Genomic DNA, 16868 nt, shown 5'->3' on the forward strand with positions numbered 1-16868 from the left:
TTTTTTGTCAGTTGTGAGGCTGTAACTCTGGGCTTGGGCGCTGTCCCTGAGCTCTTCAGCTCAAGACTACCATCCTACCCCTTGAGCCATAGCACCACTTCCAGTTTTCTAGTGGTTGATTGGAGATAAGAATCTCACAGTCTTTAGTAGTACCTGGGCTGGCTTTGAATCACGATCCTCAGCTCTTAGCCTCCTGAGTAGCTAGGATTACAGGTATGACCACTGTGCCTGGCTTGGTAATTTCTTGGAGATGTCTCATGTACTTTCTTGCCCAAGCTAGCTTCAAACTGGGATCCTTAGATCTCAGACTCCAGAGTAGGTAGGATTATAGACGTGAGCTGCCAGAGCCCAGCATAGGAAGAGAAATTTGATGCCTGGAGACACACAGGAGAGAAGGCAGAAGCTAAGACTGGAGTGGTGTGGTCCCACACCAGGGGCTGACTGAGGCCATGGGAAGTGGGCCTTGCTCCCTTCTTCCCCAGGCTCACAGGAAGAAGCGGATTCTGCTGCCTCCTTGCAAGAATCTATTTCTGTTGTTTCAAGCCACCCAGTTCATGGCTCTGTGTGAGGATGGCCACCGGAGACTGGCATTCCAGCCTGAGCTCCCTTCCTGGCAGTGTGAAATTGGAACTAGGTCGTTGGATCTGGGGGTGCCAAGGGAGGTCATGTTTCAGCATTGTTATACCTTGCTGGAGTAGACAGAGCCCCCTGCTAAGTTCTTCAGGAAGTTGGGGGTCATGTGTGAGCCACCTTGGGCGGTGGAGCTGGCACCGAGGCCCTTGGAAGGCTGGTTACACATTTACTATGTAGCATTTTAAAGCTGTGTGAGTTTTCTGACCTTGGAGAGATTGGAGAATGGCAGGCCCAGCCAAGCGAGGTAACTGTATTGCCAAATGCTTCTAGTCCCACATAGAAGGTGGTTTACTAAAAAAGATCCTTGAATTTTTTCAGCCTGTCTCTATTAAAGCCCATATAAATGATGGTTCACCTTTTATTTATTTATTTATTTATTTATTTATTTTGGTACTAGTCCTAGGGCTTGAGCTCAGGGCCTGCACACTGTCCTTGGACTTTCTCAAGGCTAGAACTCTACCACTTGAGCCACAGCACCACTTCTGGCTTTTTCTATATATGGAGTACCCAGGAATCGAGCTTGGGTCTTCATGCATGCTAGGCAAGTACTCTATCACTAAGTCACACTTGTGGCCCCTGCCCCCCCCCTTTTTTTTCTCATTATTTCAAGATACTTTATTTTCAAAACAGCTCCCAACACTAAGCTTCTGGCCCTTGCTGCCATTGTACAAGCTACAAATGCTTGCTTGGCAGCGAAGGGCACTCTTTATAACATGTTGGAAAAGTGAATAAAAATCCATAGAAAACAAATATGCAAATAGTTTCCATAGGAACACAGAAAAGTGTGGCCCCATCCCCTGCCCCCTTTTATTTTTAACCCAGAGCCTGTGCTTGTTAGGCAGATATCCTACCATAGAGCCATACCCACCCTACCCCAATGTTTTTTTCTTTTTTTTTCATTGTGATGGGGTATTGCTTCATGCCCATGTTTATAGTGCTTGGACTTTGATTCTACTATTTTTTACTTACAGTAGCTGGGATGATAGGGGAGCACCTTTATGCCCGGCTCTTTTCGCTGAGAGTTTTATAGATGTTTCTGCTTGGGCTGACCTGAACTGTAAGCCTCCTGATCTCAGTTTTCCAAGTGACCAGGAGGATAGGAATGAGCCACCAGTGCTTGGCTAGTTTTGGTGTTTTTCTTTTGAGGGGTAGTTTCAGTACTTGGACTTGAACTCAAGGCCCTGGGAGCTATATCCTTTAACTTTTTCACTCATGATTAGTATTCTGTCACTTGAGCCACACCTTTGTCTCTGAGTGTGTGTGTGTGTGTGTGTGTGTGTGTGTGTGTGTGTAATTGGAGATAAGAGTCTCAAGGCTGGCTTTCAGCTGAGATCCTCAGATCTCAGCCTCCTGAGGAGTTAGGATGACAGATATGAGCCACCTGTGTCTGGATGTAAGTTTGGTCTTTTAATCATATTTTCTTTCCTTTTGGTCTTCTGAATAGTGTTCACATTATTTTTCTATGTGTGGGGGACATTTAAGACAGGAAGAGGGTTCTGTCTAAATATAAAGATGGCACTAGTCGCCACCTAGAAGTGGGTGGGATGAGAATAATAAGCTGTGTGCACAGAACATTGTGAGGCAGAGCTGGCGATGCTGGACTGAGGGAAGTATTTACAATGTGTTTTCATAAATGTTTTCTTATCCAAGAGTACCCACCCTGTGAGATGTGTTTTCTGACATCGAATCCCATAAACATTCAATTAAATTACTGTTTTTATCCGGAGGAGAGAAACCAAAAAAGTAACTTTGGGTATAGAGAAGGCTGGGTTGGGTGCAGAAGGCCTGGGTGAGAAAGAACAGGAAATTTCCAGCAAGGTGTGAGGTAAGCTGGTGTGTCAAAACTTGCTTGGGGCTAGTGCTGGTAGCTCATATCTGTAATCCAAACAACACAGGAGGCCCAGATCTGAGAATCTTGGTTCAAAGCCAGCACACACAGGAAAGTCTGTGACAATTCAATTAACTACCAAAAACCCAGAGTGGAGCTGTGGCTCAACTGGTAGAGCACTAGCCTTGAGTAAAAAAGCTCAGGGACAGTGTACAGTCTCTGAGTCTAACTAAGCCTCAGTACACCATTAAAAAAAAAAAAAGCCAGAATTTGCTTGGGGCAGAGCTGTAGGATGGCTGGGTGCAAGATGGGCCCCAGATCAAAAACTAACCTGAAACTATAGTAGATTTGGGGACCTGAGTGGTTGTGTCTCAGATCGGGAGCTGGGGTGGATCAAAGCAGGTGGAGGCAGGACTACATTCTGCCAAAAACAAAACAAAACAAGAAGTGTAACTGGGCTGGTGATTTCCATTTCTCTGAGCTGGGAGTGAGAAAGTCTGGGCACCTGCTTTGTGGTCTGAAATTTCCTCTTCCCAAAGCTGAGGCCTGGCCACTTCCCCAGTGCTATGTCCTGGCTTGGTGACACATGCCCAGGGGAGGGTGCTGCAGGCAGGGTGAGGGTGACAGTGTGGTGACCAAGGTGCTCCTACCCAGGTCACATGAGGGGGAAACATTTAATGCACGCAGAATGGAAGCCTGATTCAGTTCCATTCAACTGATACTTAATGGGTTCTAGAAAATGCCAGGTGCTCTGAGAAGTAGGAGAAAACAAGTGACCCCACTCAGCACACAAATAACTTGCAGTTCACAGTCTAAGATGCACACATGCTCCTTTCAATGGACATGGAAAGGTATCAGGGGAGGATTCTGGGAGGAACCACAATGGCTGCTATAGAACTGAATGATGTGTGTGTGTGTGTGTGTGTGTGTGTGTGTGTGTGTGTGTGTGTGTGTGTGTGTGTGTGTGAGAGAGAGAGAGAGAGAGAGAGAGAGAGAGAGAGAGAGAGAGAGAGAGAGAGAGAGAGAGAGAGAGTCAGTTCTGAGGCTTGAATTCAGGGCCTGGACTCTATCCCTTACCTTTTTCACTCAAGTTGGCTCTCTACCACTTGAGCCACAGCTCCACTTCCAGCTATGTGCTGGTTCATTGGAGGTAAGAATCTGAGTTGTCTGCCCAGGCTCAGGATCCTCAGATCTCATCCTCCCGAGTAGCTAGGATTACAGGCATGAGCCACAGGCTCCCAGCTAATACTTTTGCTTTTATGTATCATAAAACTGTTTGAATCAGTTTGTCGAATTAACAAAGGAAAGAATAAATAATCAGGTGAATGATGGAAAGGACTTTCCAGGACTGTCACCTTGAATGGTGAGCTTTGAAGCTCACTGTGTAGTCAACATTGTTTTGATGTAGAGAGCGAGCTAGTTTGTGTTTTGGTAGGATGATTCTACCCATCATCTGGGGAGTACCCCCCAAACAAGACAGAAGAGAACAATGGAGTTACGGTGAGCCACGACTGAAAGGAAATATTTTAGGAGTATCTGAGGCTGTGTAATACCTTGTGCAGAACTGGCTTCTTGGCCCAAAGTTTTCACAGCTTGTGAATGATGCAATGTATTAGCTTAAGGCCACTGGCTTACCGCCAGAGCTCAATTAGGAAATTGTGCCTGTAGGGTAACCTACATTTTCAGTATTTTTCCAGGCTGCAAACTTTGCCAGACAGTGTCAGACTATCTTGCTCTGTAAAGTTGTTAACTCCTTTGCTACCATGTAGGAATGGGGTCTCTTCCAGAAGGGGAGTCTTGGTGTGTACAGGACACCCACGTGAGAACTTAATGCTCCCACCCTGGCAGTACAACCTAGATAACTGATGGACCTTGACTTTGATCAACTGTGGAGGAATTGTTCAGTCTTATCTCTTGCTTCTTTAGCCGGGTGTGGGGACAGGGGTGAGGGTGGTGAAAAGGTTGGGCCTGCTTGCTTGGCTGGCCCTCTTACCACTTGGGCCACACCTCTAATCCTGCTCTATGCTGATTATTTTGGAGCTGGAGTCTCAAGCTTTTCTCCCTTGGCTAGCATTGAACTGCAGTCCTCTAGATCTCAGCCTCTAGAGTCACTAGGATTACAGATATGAGCTGCTGGTTCCTAGCAGGAAGCTACTATGTTTGTTGACAGTTTCTTTCCTCCTTTAGCCTGCAGTGACTCTCCCGTCTCTCCCTCCCAATCCTTTTGTGCTACCCATTTCCTAGGCTTTGATTGAGAACACTGCTAACATTGTGCCAAGAGCAATGGAAAAGATACAGACTAGACTAGAAACCAATAACAGTGTCACCACACATCACACACACACACACACACACACACACACACACACACACACACACACACACACACACACTTCCACCCTTCCTTTACATTCTACGGGTTAGAACTTGAGTCACAGAAACTTGCCTAATTACAAGGAAAATGGGAACCATATTCTTTCAAGTGGCCGCATGCCTGGCTTGAAAAAAGATGGGTTCTGTTAGTAAGAAAGAAGCAGAGGATGGCTGCTGATGGCAGCAAACACTATATTACTTATCAAGGGTTTAATCCCACTTTTTTTTTTTTTTGGCCAGTGTGGGGCTTGAACTCAGATCTGAGCATTGCCCTTGAGCTTTTTTGATCAACACTAGCAATCTACCACTTGAGCCACAGTTCTTCCAGTTTTCTGCTCCTTAATTGGTATTAAGAGTGACACAGACTTTTCTGTTTTGGCTGGCTTCAAACTATGATCCTGGGATCTCAGCCTCTTGAGTAGCTAGGGTTACAGCAACCGGTACTGCACTGTTTCCAGTTGTCCTTCAAGGCGGGACGTTTGATCTTTTCTCTGTTCCCTCGCTGGAGATAGAAGAGATCGCGTGATACCAGCAGAGCAGGAAGCCAGAGGGAGCCCTTCTCCCTAGCAGTGAGGAAGGAGACATCTCATAGCTGAACCACCAGTCCTGTGAACTCAGCCCTCCTGTGTCAACACAATTTCCTGTTTGATCCAGGAAATTTTCCTTCAGGAAGATTAAACTGTAAACCAGGATCTAGCTTGACCATTTGCTTTGGGGAAACTCATGAAGACTTCACTCTTAACAAAAGATTTCTTATCTTGGTAAATAACCTGCTCCTCAGGATGACAAATCTGCTCTCCTGGGCAAATAGCCCACTTATCCAGCAACTATTTATTTATTAAGACTGGAGACTTTGTTCCATCCACCATGCTTAACCGATTACACCACAAACTACTAGATTCTCTGAGATGTCAGCAGTGACACTTGCCTTAAGCCCTGGAGCTAAGACTCCCAAACCTTAAAACACATACCTGGCTCCAGTCCCTTGAACCTCCTCCCTCCCCTCTCCCCCAATCATCTTCATTGTAACTTGGCTTGAGCAATTAAGGGTGATCACTGTGTCTTATCAGCCTGCCTGCGACCTGCTTCACACAGGGATCTCAACTTCTAGTTCATGACACTTTCACTTCGGCTTTTGATCACTGGCAGCCAAACCTGATCCCAGCAATCTCCCCTCTTCCCCGTAGTTATCTTTGTGCCTCATAGATGCTGACAAGTGACCAGACTTCTGTGCACAGATGGTAAAAGCATGAGGACTCCCTGGAGTTCCTCATTTCACCCAGGGACATGAATTCACTGAATTTATTGGATTTTGGACACCTGTCCAATAGTGTTGACTTGAGAGCAAACAGGCTAGGGGTATATGTAGCTAAGTGTTAGATGATCTTAGCATGCACAAGACCCTGTGTTGGACATCCAGCCCCTTGAAAACAAAAAGCCAACAACTACAAAACACAAGTTATACCCACAGGCCAAGACCCAATAAACCCAGAAACATCCATACGGATTCCTCACACCTGAACAAGTGTTATTTCCTTCAAATTATTTATCCTAATCTACCCCTGTAATCCTAGCTACTCAGGAGGCTGAGATCTGAACATCATGGTTCATGCTGGACTGAAAAGTCAGCAAGAGGCCGGGAGTTTGGCCTAGTGGTTAAAGTGCTTGCCTAGCATGCATGAAGACCCGGGTTCGATTCCTCGGTACCACATACATAGAAAAAAGCCGGAAGTGGTGCTGAGGCTCAAGTGGTAGAGCTCTAGCCTTGAGAAAATCCAAGGACAGTGCACATGCCCTGAGCTCAAGCCCAGGACTGGCAAAAAAAAAAAAAAAATCAGCAAGAGACTAGACTGGAGGTATGGATCAAGTGTGAGATTAAAAGGGAATGAAATGAGGTACTCAGCATGAGCAGAGCCATAATAGTGCTGGAGAGTCATGGCAGGAGTCAGGATGATGCTGGAATGCCAGGGCAAGAAACCACTGGACAGACTAGTGACAGCCCCTAAGAAACACCAAGTACTGGATAGAGTTTGTGGACAGCCAATTTTGAGAAGTGGGTTTGGCACCTACATTCTTGCTGACAACCAGATATTTTACTTCTGTATTCTGCTTCTGTATCTTGTTTAGCTTGCATAATATAGGAGAGTTGGAAAGGTTCCCTTTAATGCATGATCCCCCCTCCCACCGCATCCTATTTTGGTGTATAAAAAAACACTCGTTTGGCCGGGCTTGGTGGCTCACGCCTGTAATCCTAGCTACTCAGGAGGCTGAGGTCTGAGGATCAAGATTCAGAGCCAGCCTGGGCACTAAAAGTCTGGGAGACTCTATCTCCAATTAACCACTGGAAAACTGGAAGTGGTGCTGTGGCTCAAGAGGTAGGGTGGTAGCCTGGAGCTGAAGGGCTCAGGAATAGTGCCCAGGCCCAGAATTCAAGCCCCTTGACCTACAAAAAAACAAAATAAACAAACAAAAAGACAAAAAAAAACTGCTTCTTGTTACTCAGGACTGCTTCTGGGTTCCCAAAGCCTAGGAGTAGTCTCTGCAGGTTATGATTAGTTATAGACTTCCTTTTTGCTATTAATTACTTAAGATTTGATTTTTGAGTCTGTAGTCTGTTCTCTGAGGTCCTTACAGGAGAGGTACTGATACTAGCATAAAAGACAACTATTAGACATAATTCCATCATCCCATCTAAAATTAATAATTCTCTACGTTATACGTTTAAATTTTCCTTTGTTATTTTTACTATTTTATTTAAATCAAGATGGAAGTAAATATATACTTGGTAATTGGCTTATGATTTGTCTTTTTTTCTTTAAGATGCTTAACTAAAGGATAGTATACACAGAAAAAAAGGACTACAAATTCTTCCATTTTTGTTTTTGCAGATTCTGGGGCTTGAACTCAGGGTCTGAGTGCTGTCCCTGGGCCTCTTTTTGTTCAAAGCTAGTGCTCTACCACTTAAGCCACTCCCAGCTTTTTTGGTAGTTTATTGAAGAATCTCACTGACTTTTCTGCCCTGGTTGGCTTTGAGCTGCAATTCTCAGATCTCATTCTCTGGAGAAGCTAGGATGGTGTGAGTCATCGCTCCGTCAATAATCCATGTGTTAAAATTTTTTTGTTGTGTTGTTGTTGTGGGACTTGAACTCTGGGCATTGGCACTGTCTATGAGCTTTTCAGCTCAAGGTTACCGCTCTACCATTGAGTCATAGTTGCACTTCTGGTTTTCTACTGATTAGAGAGAGTCTTAAGGTCTTTTGTGCCTGGGCTGGCTTAAAACTGCTATGCTTAGATCTCAGCCTCCTGAGAAGCTAGGATTACAGGTCTAAGCCACACTGCCGGGCTTAATCTAATCTTTTTTTGGGGGGGGGGTCAGTCTTGGGCTTGAGCTCAGGTCCTGAGCACTGTCCCAGGACTTTCTCAAGGCTAGAGCTCTACCACTTGAGCCTCAGCACGACTTCCAGATTTTTTTCTTTAAAATTTCTTTTATTGTAATTAATAGAAAGGTTACATTATATTCGCCATTTCCCTCCCCCGACCCCACTTTCAGCTTTTTTCTATGTATGTGGCACCGAGGAATCGAATCCCGGTCTTAGTGCGTGCTAGGCAAGCACTCTACCATTAGGCCAAACTCCCAGCCCTAATCCGATCTTTTCAAGCTATAAACTTTTCGCTAGCTCATATTGCCTCTCAAACTTACTTGATAAAATAAGCTTTGCAGGTTGTTTCATAAAGTGGTTGTGGTTAGAAGATTGTCCGATAAGGACGATTTTTTTCTTTGCAAGACCATTTCCACAGGTGCCACTCTTTGCTCTGACAGATGACTCGTCACTTCCGATCTGTGTGTTTTCATTTTTTAAAGGTGGATGTGATTTTTGCGACTTAAGACTCAGCCTAGCAAATAATGGGGGTGAGCAAGCCGGAAAGGGATGGCTTGGGTGAAAAAGGAAGGTATGATCATGTCATGAATAACTTACTTGTGTGACTGGTAAACAAGCCCTGAAGGAAATTCCAAAACAGTTCCAATGTACCAGTGTCAGCTCAAATGCGCAGCCACCCAGAGTGACTAGCGTGAGTGGAACACCGTGACACCGGCGGAGAAAGTGTGTGTGTGTCGCCGCGTGGGTGGAAGCGCCGGGCGGCCCCACCGAGCCCTCACCCGTTCAAAGACGTCTGACAGGTCTCGGGTCTTCCACACTCGTTTTAAACTGGATCCCGATGACATTCCAGGCCCACTTCACCGCCCCAGGAAGGCCCACGTGCGTCTCTCAGGCCCAGCCTCCCCCACCACGCGCTCGCGAGGACGCCGGGGCTCCGCCCAACCCCTCCCCACCCGGCCTCGGCCACCTCCGCGCTACTCCCCGGGAATGTGGTCAGGGCACCGCGGGGGTGCCTAGCTCCTGAACGGGAAACAAAAAGCGAAGAAGCCCGGGGTGGGGGAGGTGGAAGCTAAGAGGCAGGTCGCGGGGCCGGCCGGCGCGGCTCCATCCCAGGGTGCCAAGGCGGGAAGGACGCTCTCATCCCTGGCTCGCGGCCCCTTTTCCCCCACAACTATTCCAGGACCCCTACTCACCACGCCCCCTGGCCACACCACGCCCCTTCCCTAGCCACGCCCCCAGCACCACGCCCCCTAGCCGCACCCACCCCCTTCACCATGCCACGCCCCCTGACGCAAAACAGGGAGGAGCCACCGGCCCCGGAGCCAGCCCGGGGTGCGTCAAATTGGACGTCTTCCCTAGCTCCTCCCACGCCCGCCGCTTTTAATCTGGCGCCTGCGCAATTCCGACCTGGCCCAGTTGTCACCCCTCCCCCTCCCTAGCAACCGTCGCCAGCCCCGCCCCCGCCTCCCGGCCGCGTCTACGCACGCGCGCTCCTTCCGGCTCTCGGCCCCGCCCTCCCCGTCACCCGTAACAACCACTCGAGCCCTCGCCGCGCCCCGCTCCCCTCCCGTCCCAGCCCCCTCCCCGGAACCGGCGGCCGCCGCTCGGCGGAGCTGTGGAACGGCGACGTCCCCGCGGAGGCGCCGGCATGAGCGTCCTCCGCCGCCCCGCGTCCCTGACCCGGCCTTTCTGACTAGAGGTAAGAGCGCGTAGCCGCGGCGGGCTCGGAGCGCGGCCCGGACCCCGCCTCGTCAGCCGGCGATCCGCGGCGCGCTCGGGAGTCTCTCGGCCGGGACCCGGCGCGGGCCCCGCGCCCCCACTCCGGGGGCAGCGTCGGGGTGGGCCGCCGACCCCGCCTCGTCAGCCGGCGGATCCGGGCTCGGCCACCGGTGCCCTCGGTCGGGCCAGGCCCTTCGGCTAGTTCGAGCCCCCGGCCGGACGGCGGAACCGCCGAGGCTGCCCGGCCTCCTGGGGCGCTGGCCACCCGCTGCGGGCGCTGGGCGTCCACCCGGCCCTCCCGGCCGAAGCCGGCGGTTGGCTTTGCGCCGGGGTGGTTCCCCCGCGGACCCCCAGTCCACGCCAGGGTCCGAGCCACCGCACGCCATTCTGGGCGTCCTCTCCCCACCGCAGCCCCCTAAACCGGGGAGAGTCTTGAAGATTAATCTTTTCCCCAGCACGATTTGAAGGCGATGACTCGGTTCCCCCATTGTGCACCCGCACGGAAAGCTTTGCAGAAGTAAATAGAACGCGGTCCCCGCGCACCCGGAGGAGCCTTCGGTCCGGCTGTGGCTTTGAGTCCGGAGAACTCCCGAGTTCGGCTCCTGAGTTTGGAACCGGCGCGTTTGGAGGCCCCCTTGCCCCGAGCCTCGCCCCACGGCGTGGAGTTAGGGAGGGAGACCGCCCCGGACGGGGGAGTGCCGCGGCAGCCTCCCGGGCTGTGCCGGACCCCAGCCGGAGGTCGCGTCCCGGGTCGGGCCGGGTCGAGCGCCCCCCACACCGTACAAAGGCCGCCGAGATGAAATAGAGCTCCACACTTTTCGTGTACAGACAGACTTCCACGCAGCTTTGTGCTTGGCAGGACTCTTGCCGATACAGTGACGTTCTTAACCCTAGGCAGGACAGACAGGCGCACCCACCAGATGTCTTTTCTCTCCTCCTGGCCTTACCGTAGGTGTGGAAAGAGTTACAGAGGAGTCCAGACCCGAACGCGTGTTGAGAAAAGTCCGCACAGGCCGGCACTAGAGAGCGAGCAGCCCGCGGATCCCCTCCGGCCAGGTCGGAGGCTGGAGATTTTCAGGGAGCCCTGCTAGCGAGGTGCTTGGTTGGCCTCGCTGCTGTTTGCAAACAGGTCTCTGAACTGGTAGTGTACACAGTTAGAAAACAGGAAAGGACAGAAGTTCCTTTTCAAGCTGGCTTGAGATACAGTAGTATTTTTTCCCATTTTTATTTTGGTGGCTTCCCCGGACTCCGGTTGAAACATGTTACCATTTTTTATTTGGCTCTTACTAGAAGTTGTTTAAGAGAAAAATGATTAAATCGTTGGGTCCTAGCATTGCATTGCTAGCCAGCAGCTGTGGCTTTTTTCTTTTTTTGGTCTAATGGTCTCATACCTCCCTGTCATTTTGGTTTTTATGTATGCATGGAACTCTGACCTGCTGTCCCCTTTTGACCTTAGAATGGGGCATGAAATGTTAACACCGACTTCACGTTTTTCCTTGACATGAGTGCATGTGTTGCAGGTGTGAGAGGAGACACAATCATGGTGCAGAAGTACCAGTCACCAGTGCGGGTGTATAAACACCCCTTCGAATTAATTATGGCTGTAAGTATTTTACATTTCAGCTTACTCATTGGCCTGTTTCTTTAATTATTAAAATTTAATAATCTATAAGTTTAATGTTCACTCATTTATCTTGTCTTTATGAACTATATCTAGTTAGTGTCTGTAAGATGTTTCTAAAACAGAAGCCTCTGAAAATCAAAACATGCACTTTTTTTTTTAAAGAAATGTATCCACTCTTCCTTTGAAAACACAGAAGTGAGGTTCTGACTAAATACTTCCTGTGGATTTTGCTGTGTTTTTTTGTTTGTTGGAGTAGTGAAGGAAGGCAGATCACTGTTTTTTTCCTCTGCTGCTCCTTAAGAAGAGTGAGTGTGGTGGGCCCCGGGACCACTTTAGGGGGTCAGAGCCCAGTCCAGCCCAGCACAGTGGGGAGAATGGAAGGCTGTATTGTTTAGTGACTCTTGAATGAGTACACCTTCCTGTCACATGTGAGTCCTGTTGGAATTTTGCATGTGGGATACTGGTCTGCTTTTGTTATCTAGCCAAGAATTTGATTGACAATAACAATCCTTCTAGACATAAAAGATCAAACTTACCCAGTCACTTTTAGATTATTAGTTCTGGATACTCCTTATTTTCTTTTCTGTTACTTTAAGTTGTGATGGAAAATATCTAATGGAAGCAAATATGTTGATGGTCTCATGCTCAGGAAACTGGGCATACACAGTCAGTGTACACATACACATACACATACACATACACATACACATACACAGGATGGAGTGGCTCTGCTCCCATGTGTTCCTGTTCTCCACCTCTCAGAGGGAATCACTGACTTGGAGGTTTCTTTCATTCCCTCCCATCTTGTTTTTTGTCTATATGGGGCATTGAACACCGGGCCTTGCCCATGCCAGGAAATCACTGTACCTTTGAGCTAATCTTAACAGCCATTTTTTTGTTTGTTTTATATTATGTTGAGATAGGGTTGCTCTGTGTTGTCCAGTCTGGCCTTGAACTCTGGCTAGAATATGCCACCATACCTGACTGCTGTTTTGTCATAGGTGATGGTTTCCTTTTTCTGTTCTTTGTAGCAACAGAATCCATGTGTTTTTTTATTTGGGTGTTTCTACTTAGTATTATGTTTGTGCTATTAGATCCACTTGGTCTTAAGCAAAATAAAAGCTCAAATCCACTATAGGGGAAGTCTTTCTTTACCATTAAAAAAAAAATGAGGTGTTAATTCGCAGTGAAATGGTATGTATGGCTTGATTAGTTAACTGCCACCCACACCTCTGCCTACACAGAACCCTTTCATCCAACCCCCAGAATGCTTCTGTGCCTCCTCCCTGTCCTTTCTGTCCCATGGTCTTGCTTTAGCCAGGCTGTCCAGTCCTCAGTGTGAAGGGCGCTCTTCCACTGCATACTGCTGCTTCCTATGCTGCTGCAGGAGTGAAAGGGAGTTTTGTTAGTGGTGTGGTGGGAATCACCGGGTTTGGGAGTTCTGGCTGGGACAGGCTGGAGCCTGGCACAGAGGGAGGCTCTTGGCAGCTCAGGGACACTCAGGAACAGTTGTCCCTGGAACTTCACCCTAGGGGACCCTGCTGCCTTCAGCTGCCAGAGCCGCCAAGGGCTTTCTCCTCCCTTGTGGTTCCAGCTCACATGCTTTCTCTGCTAGCCACAACCCCTCTGGCTCTGGTTCACATTTATGGCATATCTTGTGTTCTTTCAGTGACCAATTCTTGTCATATTTCTTGCTTTGTATTCTTGAGAAAAACTTGACTGATTTCCTTCCCTGGGACTTCTGTATGGGGCTGTTGGGCCCGTCAGAATGCAGAATGTCTGCTGGTGTGGGGTGTGTATATGTGTGTGTGTGTGTGTGTGTGTGTGTGTGTATATGTATGTATGTATGTATGTATGTATGTATGTGTATATTTGATCCTTCTTCACCTTTCAGGACTAGTGGAGGTCAAAGCCAAATTTTCTGGAGGGAAGTTTGAAAGACAGTGTCAGGTGAAGTAGAGAAGAGAGAAAGGACAGGGATAGTTTGTTTTCTGAAACCTTAAGTAGAGTTTAGAAAGCTTGGAGTTAGCCTGATAATTGGGCTCACAGGTTGGTCTCTTCTCTGGACACATAAATTTCATAAAATGGCTTTGTCAAACATCTTCATTTCCCTTATTTTACTGTTTTTAAAATTGTGAAGTTTAGTTTGCAAATTTTGTGCAAAATTGAAAATTCAAATTTAGAGGCTTTCCCTCCCTTATAAAATTAAGCCATTTGTAAACTGCTGTTTTAGATGGTTAACTTCCTCTTGAATTGCTAGAAAAAAATATATTTTTTAAATTAGTCATGGGATTTGAAGTCTGGACCTGGGCGCTGTCCCTGAGCTCTTCAGCTCAAGGCTACTGCCCTACCACTTGAACTACAGCCCTACTTCCCATTTTCTAGTGATTAATTGGAGATAAGAGTTCCGATTTGTTTTTGTTTTTGTTTTTTTTTAGTGCCTGGGCTGGCTTTGAACCAAGATCCTCAGATTTCAGCCTCCTGAGTAGCTAGCATACTTGTACTTCTTTTTCTAAATTTGAAATACAAAACTAGAATGTTTATTATGCTGTTAAGATTTTGTAGTCACCTGACCCTTTTTTTCTGGCTGCGTGGTATACATCCTCAGGACTGACTTTGTCTTACCCTGTTACATGAAGGAGAACCATTCAACAGGAGGAAGGTACGCAGTTAAGGCAGGGGCAGAGCTGTAGCTTTAGCTGGAATGCCCCTGCCAACCTTCAAAAGTAAGTGCATGCTAGGTAGTCACCCTGGGGCTCACCCGGGGCCGAGGAGGATTTGGCAGGTGGCCGGGAGGTGATAGGTGTGCCTCAATCTCACAGACACCAAGACTCAATAAAAGAAACTTGTCTAATGCTCTCGTTGGTTTGTTTTAACCAAGAGTTTAATTGTAATCTAAGGTAACCAGAAAAGGATGGAGGTGAAAAGTACCTAATGTAAATAGGAAAATGGAGGATGAAACATGTTAATTGCATTAGGTGAGTTAATGAAAATTTACCGTTTGAGGGTTAGTAACGTAAAATCATCTTAAAGATTTCATTAGGTGGGGCCGGGAGTTTGGCCTAGTGATTAAAGTGCTTGCCTAGCATGCACGAAGACCTGGGTTCAATTCCTCGGTACCACATACATAGAAAAAAGCTAGAAGTGGTGCTGAGGCTCAAGTGGTAGAGCTCTAACCTTGAAAAAGTCCAAGGACAGTGCTCAGGCCCTGAGCTCAAGCCCAGGACTGGCAAAAAAAAAAAAAAAAAAAAAAAAGATTTCATTAGGTCATTTTGAAGCCAAATCTTAAGCACTGAAGTGGAGGTTTTCAGCAGAGGCTTATCGCCCTTGGAAGCCAAGGGCTCTGGTGAACTGCTTCACTGGGGTTCAGACCACACGATTTGTGGCCAGATTCTTGCTGATTCTCAGTTCTTGCTGATTCTTGTGTGGTCACACACACACACACACACACACTCACTCACGTAAGAAAGCTCTTCAGATATGGTGTTGGCCAGACATGTATGCTGTGGGGAGACTTTGTTAAGTAGGGTAGAGATGTGGGTCAGCAGAGGACTCTCAGCTGACTCTAGTTCAAGGGTTGACACTCTTCCTGGCACCACTGTGGACACCAGAGATCAGAATCTCAGGTCAGGCTTGAGGTGTGGAGTGTTTTATCTTGAAACTTCTAGGATAAAATGTAAGCTCTAAAGCACACCTATAATCCCAGCATTTGAAAGGCAGAGACCAGAGGATCATGAGTTCAAGACTCTGGGCTACATAGGGAGACCTTGTCTCAAAAGAACCTAAAATATCTGGGCATTGGTGGCTCATGTTTATACTTATAGCTACTTAGGAGGCTGAGTAGTAAAGTCTGTGAAACTCTTTATTTCCAGTAAACTAACCCCGCCCCCCCCCCAAAAAAAAAGCCAGAAGTGGAACTTTGGCTCAAGTGGTAGAATGCTAGACTTGAGCAAAAAAGGGTCAGATATAGCACTTAGGCCCTGAGTTCAAGCCCCAAGACTGGCACTGAAAACAAAAACAAAACAAAAACAACCCCAAATAGTCTAAATCTTAGATATTTTCTGAGGCAGCCCTCCCCCATGCTAATGAGAGGAGTACTTAGAGCTCACCGAGGTCATGGCTTGGGCTCTTGAACTTTTCTCCGCTAAGGACAGTTGTCACTCTAGACAGTTGAGACACATGACAGAAAGATGCATTACTTTTGTACATCTCAGCACTTAAGACCTTGCTGAGTCTTATTTCTGCCTGGAACATGTGAGGTCGTCTCACCTCTGGTTGCAGCACCCTGCTCTTTGGATAGAGCTGCTTTCCTCGTTCCCCACAGCTTTCCTCGTCTCCATTCTGTGCACACACTCCCTTCTCGTCCCCCAGTCCTGTTCCTTTCTCTTCCAGCCACCACCATCCAGCTGGGAGTCCTCTTTTCCAAAGGGCTATTTGTTCCTTTTCCTCCCTTCATCCCTCAGCCTACTCCCCTGCTCTCCCATCTGGTCAGTCCTGTAAGGCCCGTTCTACTTGTGTTCTGCCTCCTTTCACCTTGCTCCATCAATCAGACGGACTTCCCATTGTGAGGGCTGCAGTCTGTTCTGTTGTACCCAACACCACAGCTTTTCCAACTTCCTTGCCTCACATGCTTGTCTCTTCCCATCTGTCTTCTCATGCATGTTCTTATCCTATGGCTCCCAAGACAGGCCTCGGGTCCTGGGGGACAAACCCAGGTTTTCTTGTGCCCTGTGATCTGTCCCTGAGCTACACCTTAATTCTACTATGTTCTTAATTCTACTGGGGGCCTTAATGTGCTTGCTTTTGTCTCATGTCCTTCAGAGGAGGGGCTTGTCTGTTAATCTCTTGGTCCTTCTAGGGTGCAAACAGGTGTGCAGATGTGTGGCCAGTGGACTTCTGTTTGCTCATAGGAACTTGGAGTATGTGAATGGGCTTGGTAGAAATGCAGATCTTGAATTGGAGTTTTAGGCAAGGAATATGTGTTTTGTTTTTTTTTTTAATAGAGGAAAGCAATCCTTCAGTCACCAGTTCCTCCCAGTGAACAAGCCCACGTGGAAGGAAGTAGGCTAATTTTTTTTTTTTTGTCCTCAGAAGTCATGTAAAACTCTGTTGGTAAACACTAACAGAACTGACACAGCATGCTTTTCCACTTAAAACTTCTAGCTTGCTGGGCACTGGGTGGCTCATGCCTGTAATCCTAGCTATTCAGGAGGCAGTTCAAAGTTACCCTGGGCAGGAAACTCTGTGAGACTCTTTTTTGGTCTGGTGTGGGGCTTGAACTCTCGGCCTGAACTCTCAGCTCTTCAACTCA

At 47.7% G+C, this 16868-nt stretch overlaps 1 protein-coding gene across 3 annotated transcripts in view; it reads left to right on the plus strand.

Moving 5' to 3' along the window:
- Window positions 1-9756: 9756 nt before the first annotated feature.
- The window catches only part of Sec14l1 (SEC14 like lipid binding 1), a 51248-nt gene continuing 44136 nt past the window's right edge, over window positions 9757-16868 (plus strand). For 2 of the 3 annotated variants that reach the window (XM_090350395.1, XM_090350396.1), the window contains exons 1-2: window positions 9758-9913; window positions 11454-11536. In XM_090350395.1, coding sequence (XP_090206521.1) covers window positions 11474-11536 — 63 coding nt within the window. In that variant the 5' untranslated portion in view covers window positions 9758-9913; window positions 11454-11473. Of the gene's footprint in view, window positions 9914-11453; window positions 11537-16868 lie in introns of all 3 variants that reach the window. The other variant, XM_090350394.1, reaches the window with a different exon arrangement.

Source organism: Megascapheus bottae, chromosome 17, assembly GCF_031878675.1.
Source record: "Megascapheus bottae isolate mThoBot1 chromosome 17, mThoBot2.hap1, whole genome shotgun sequence".
NCBI lineage: Eukaryota > Metazoa > Chordata > Mammalia > Rodentia > Geomyidae > Megascapheus > Megascapheus bottae.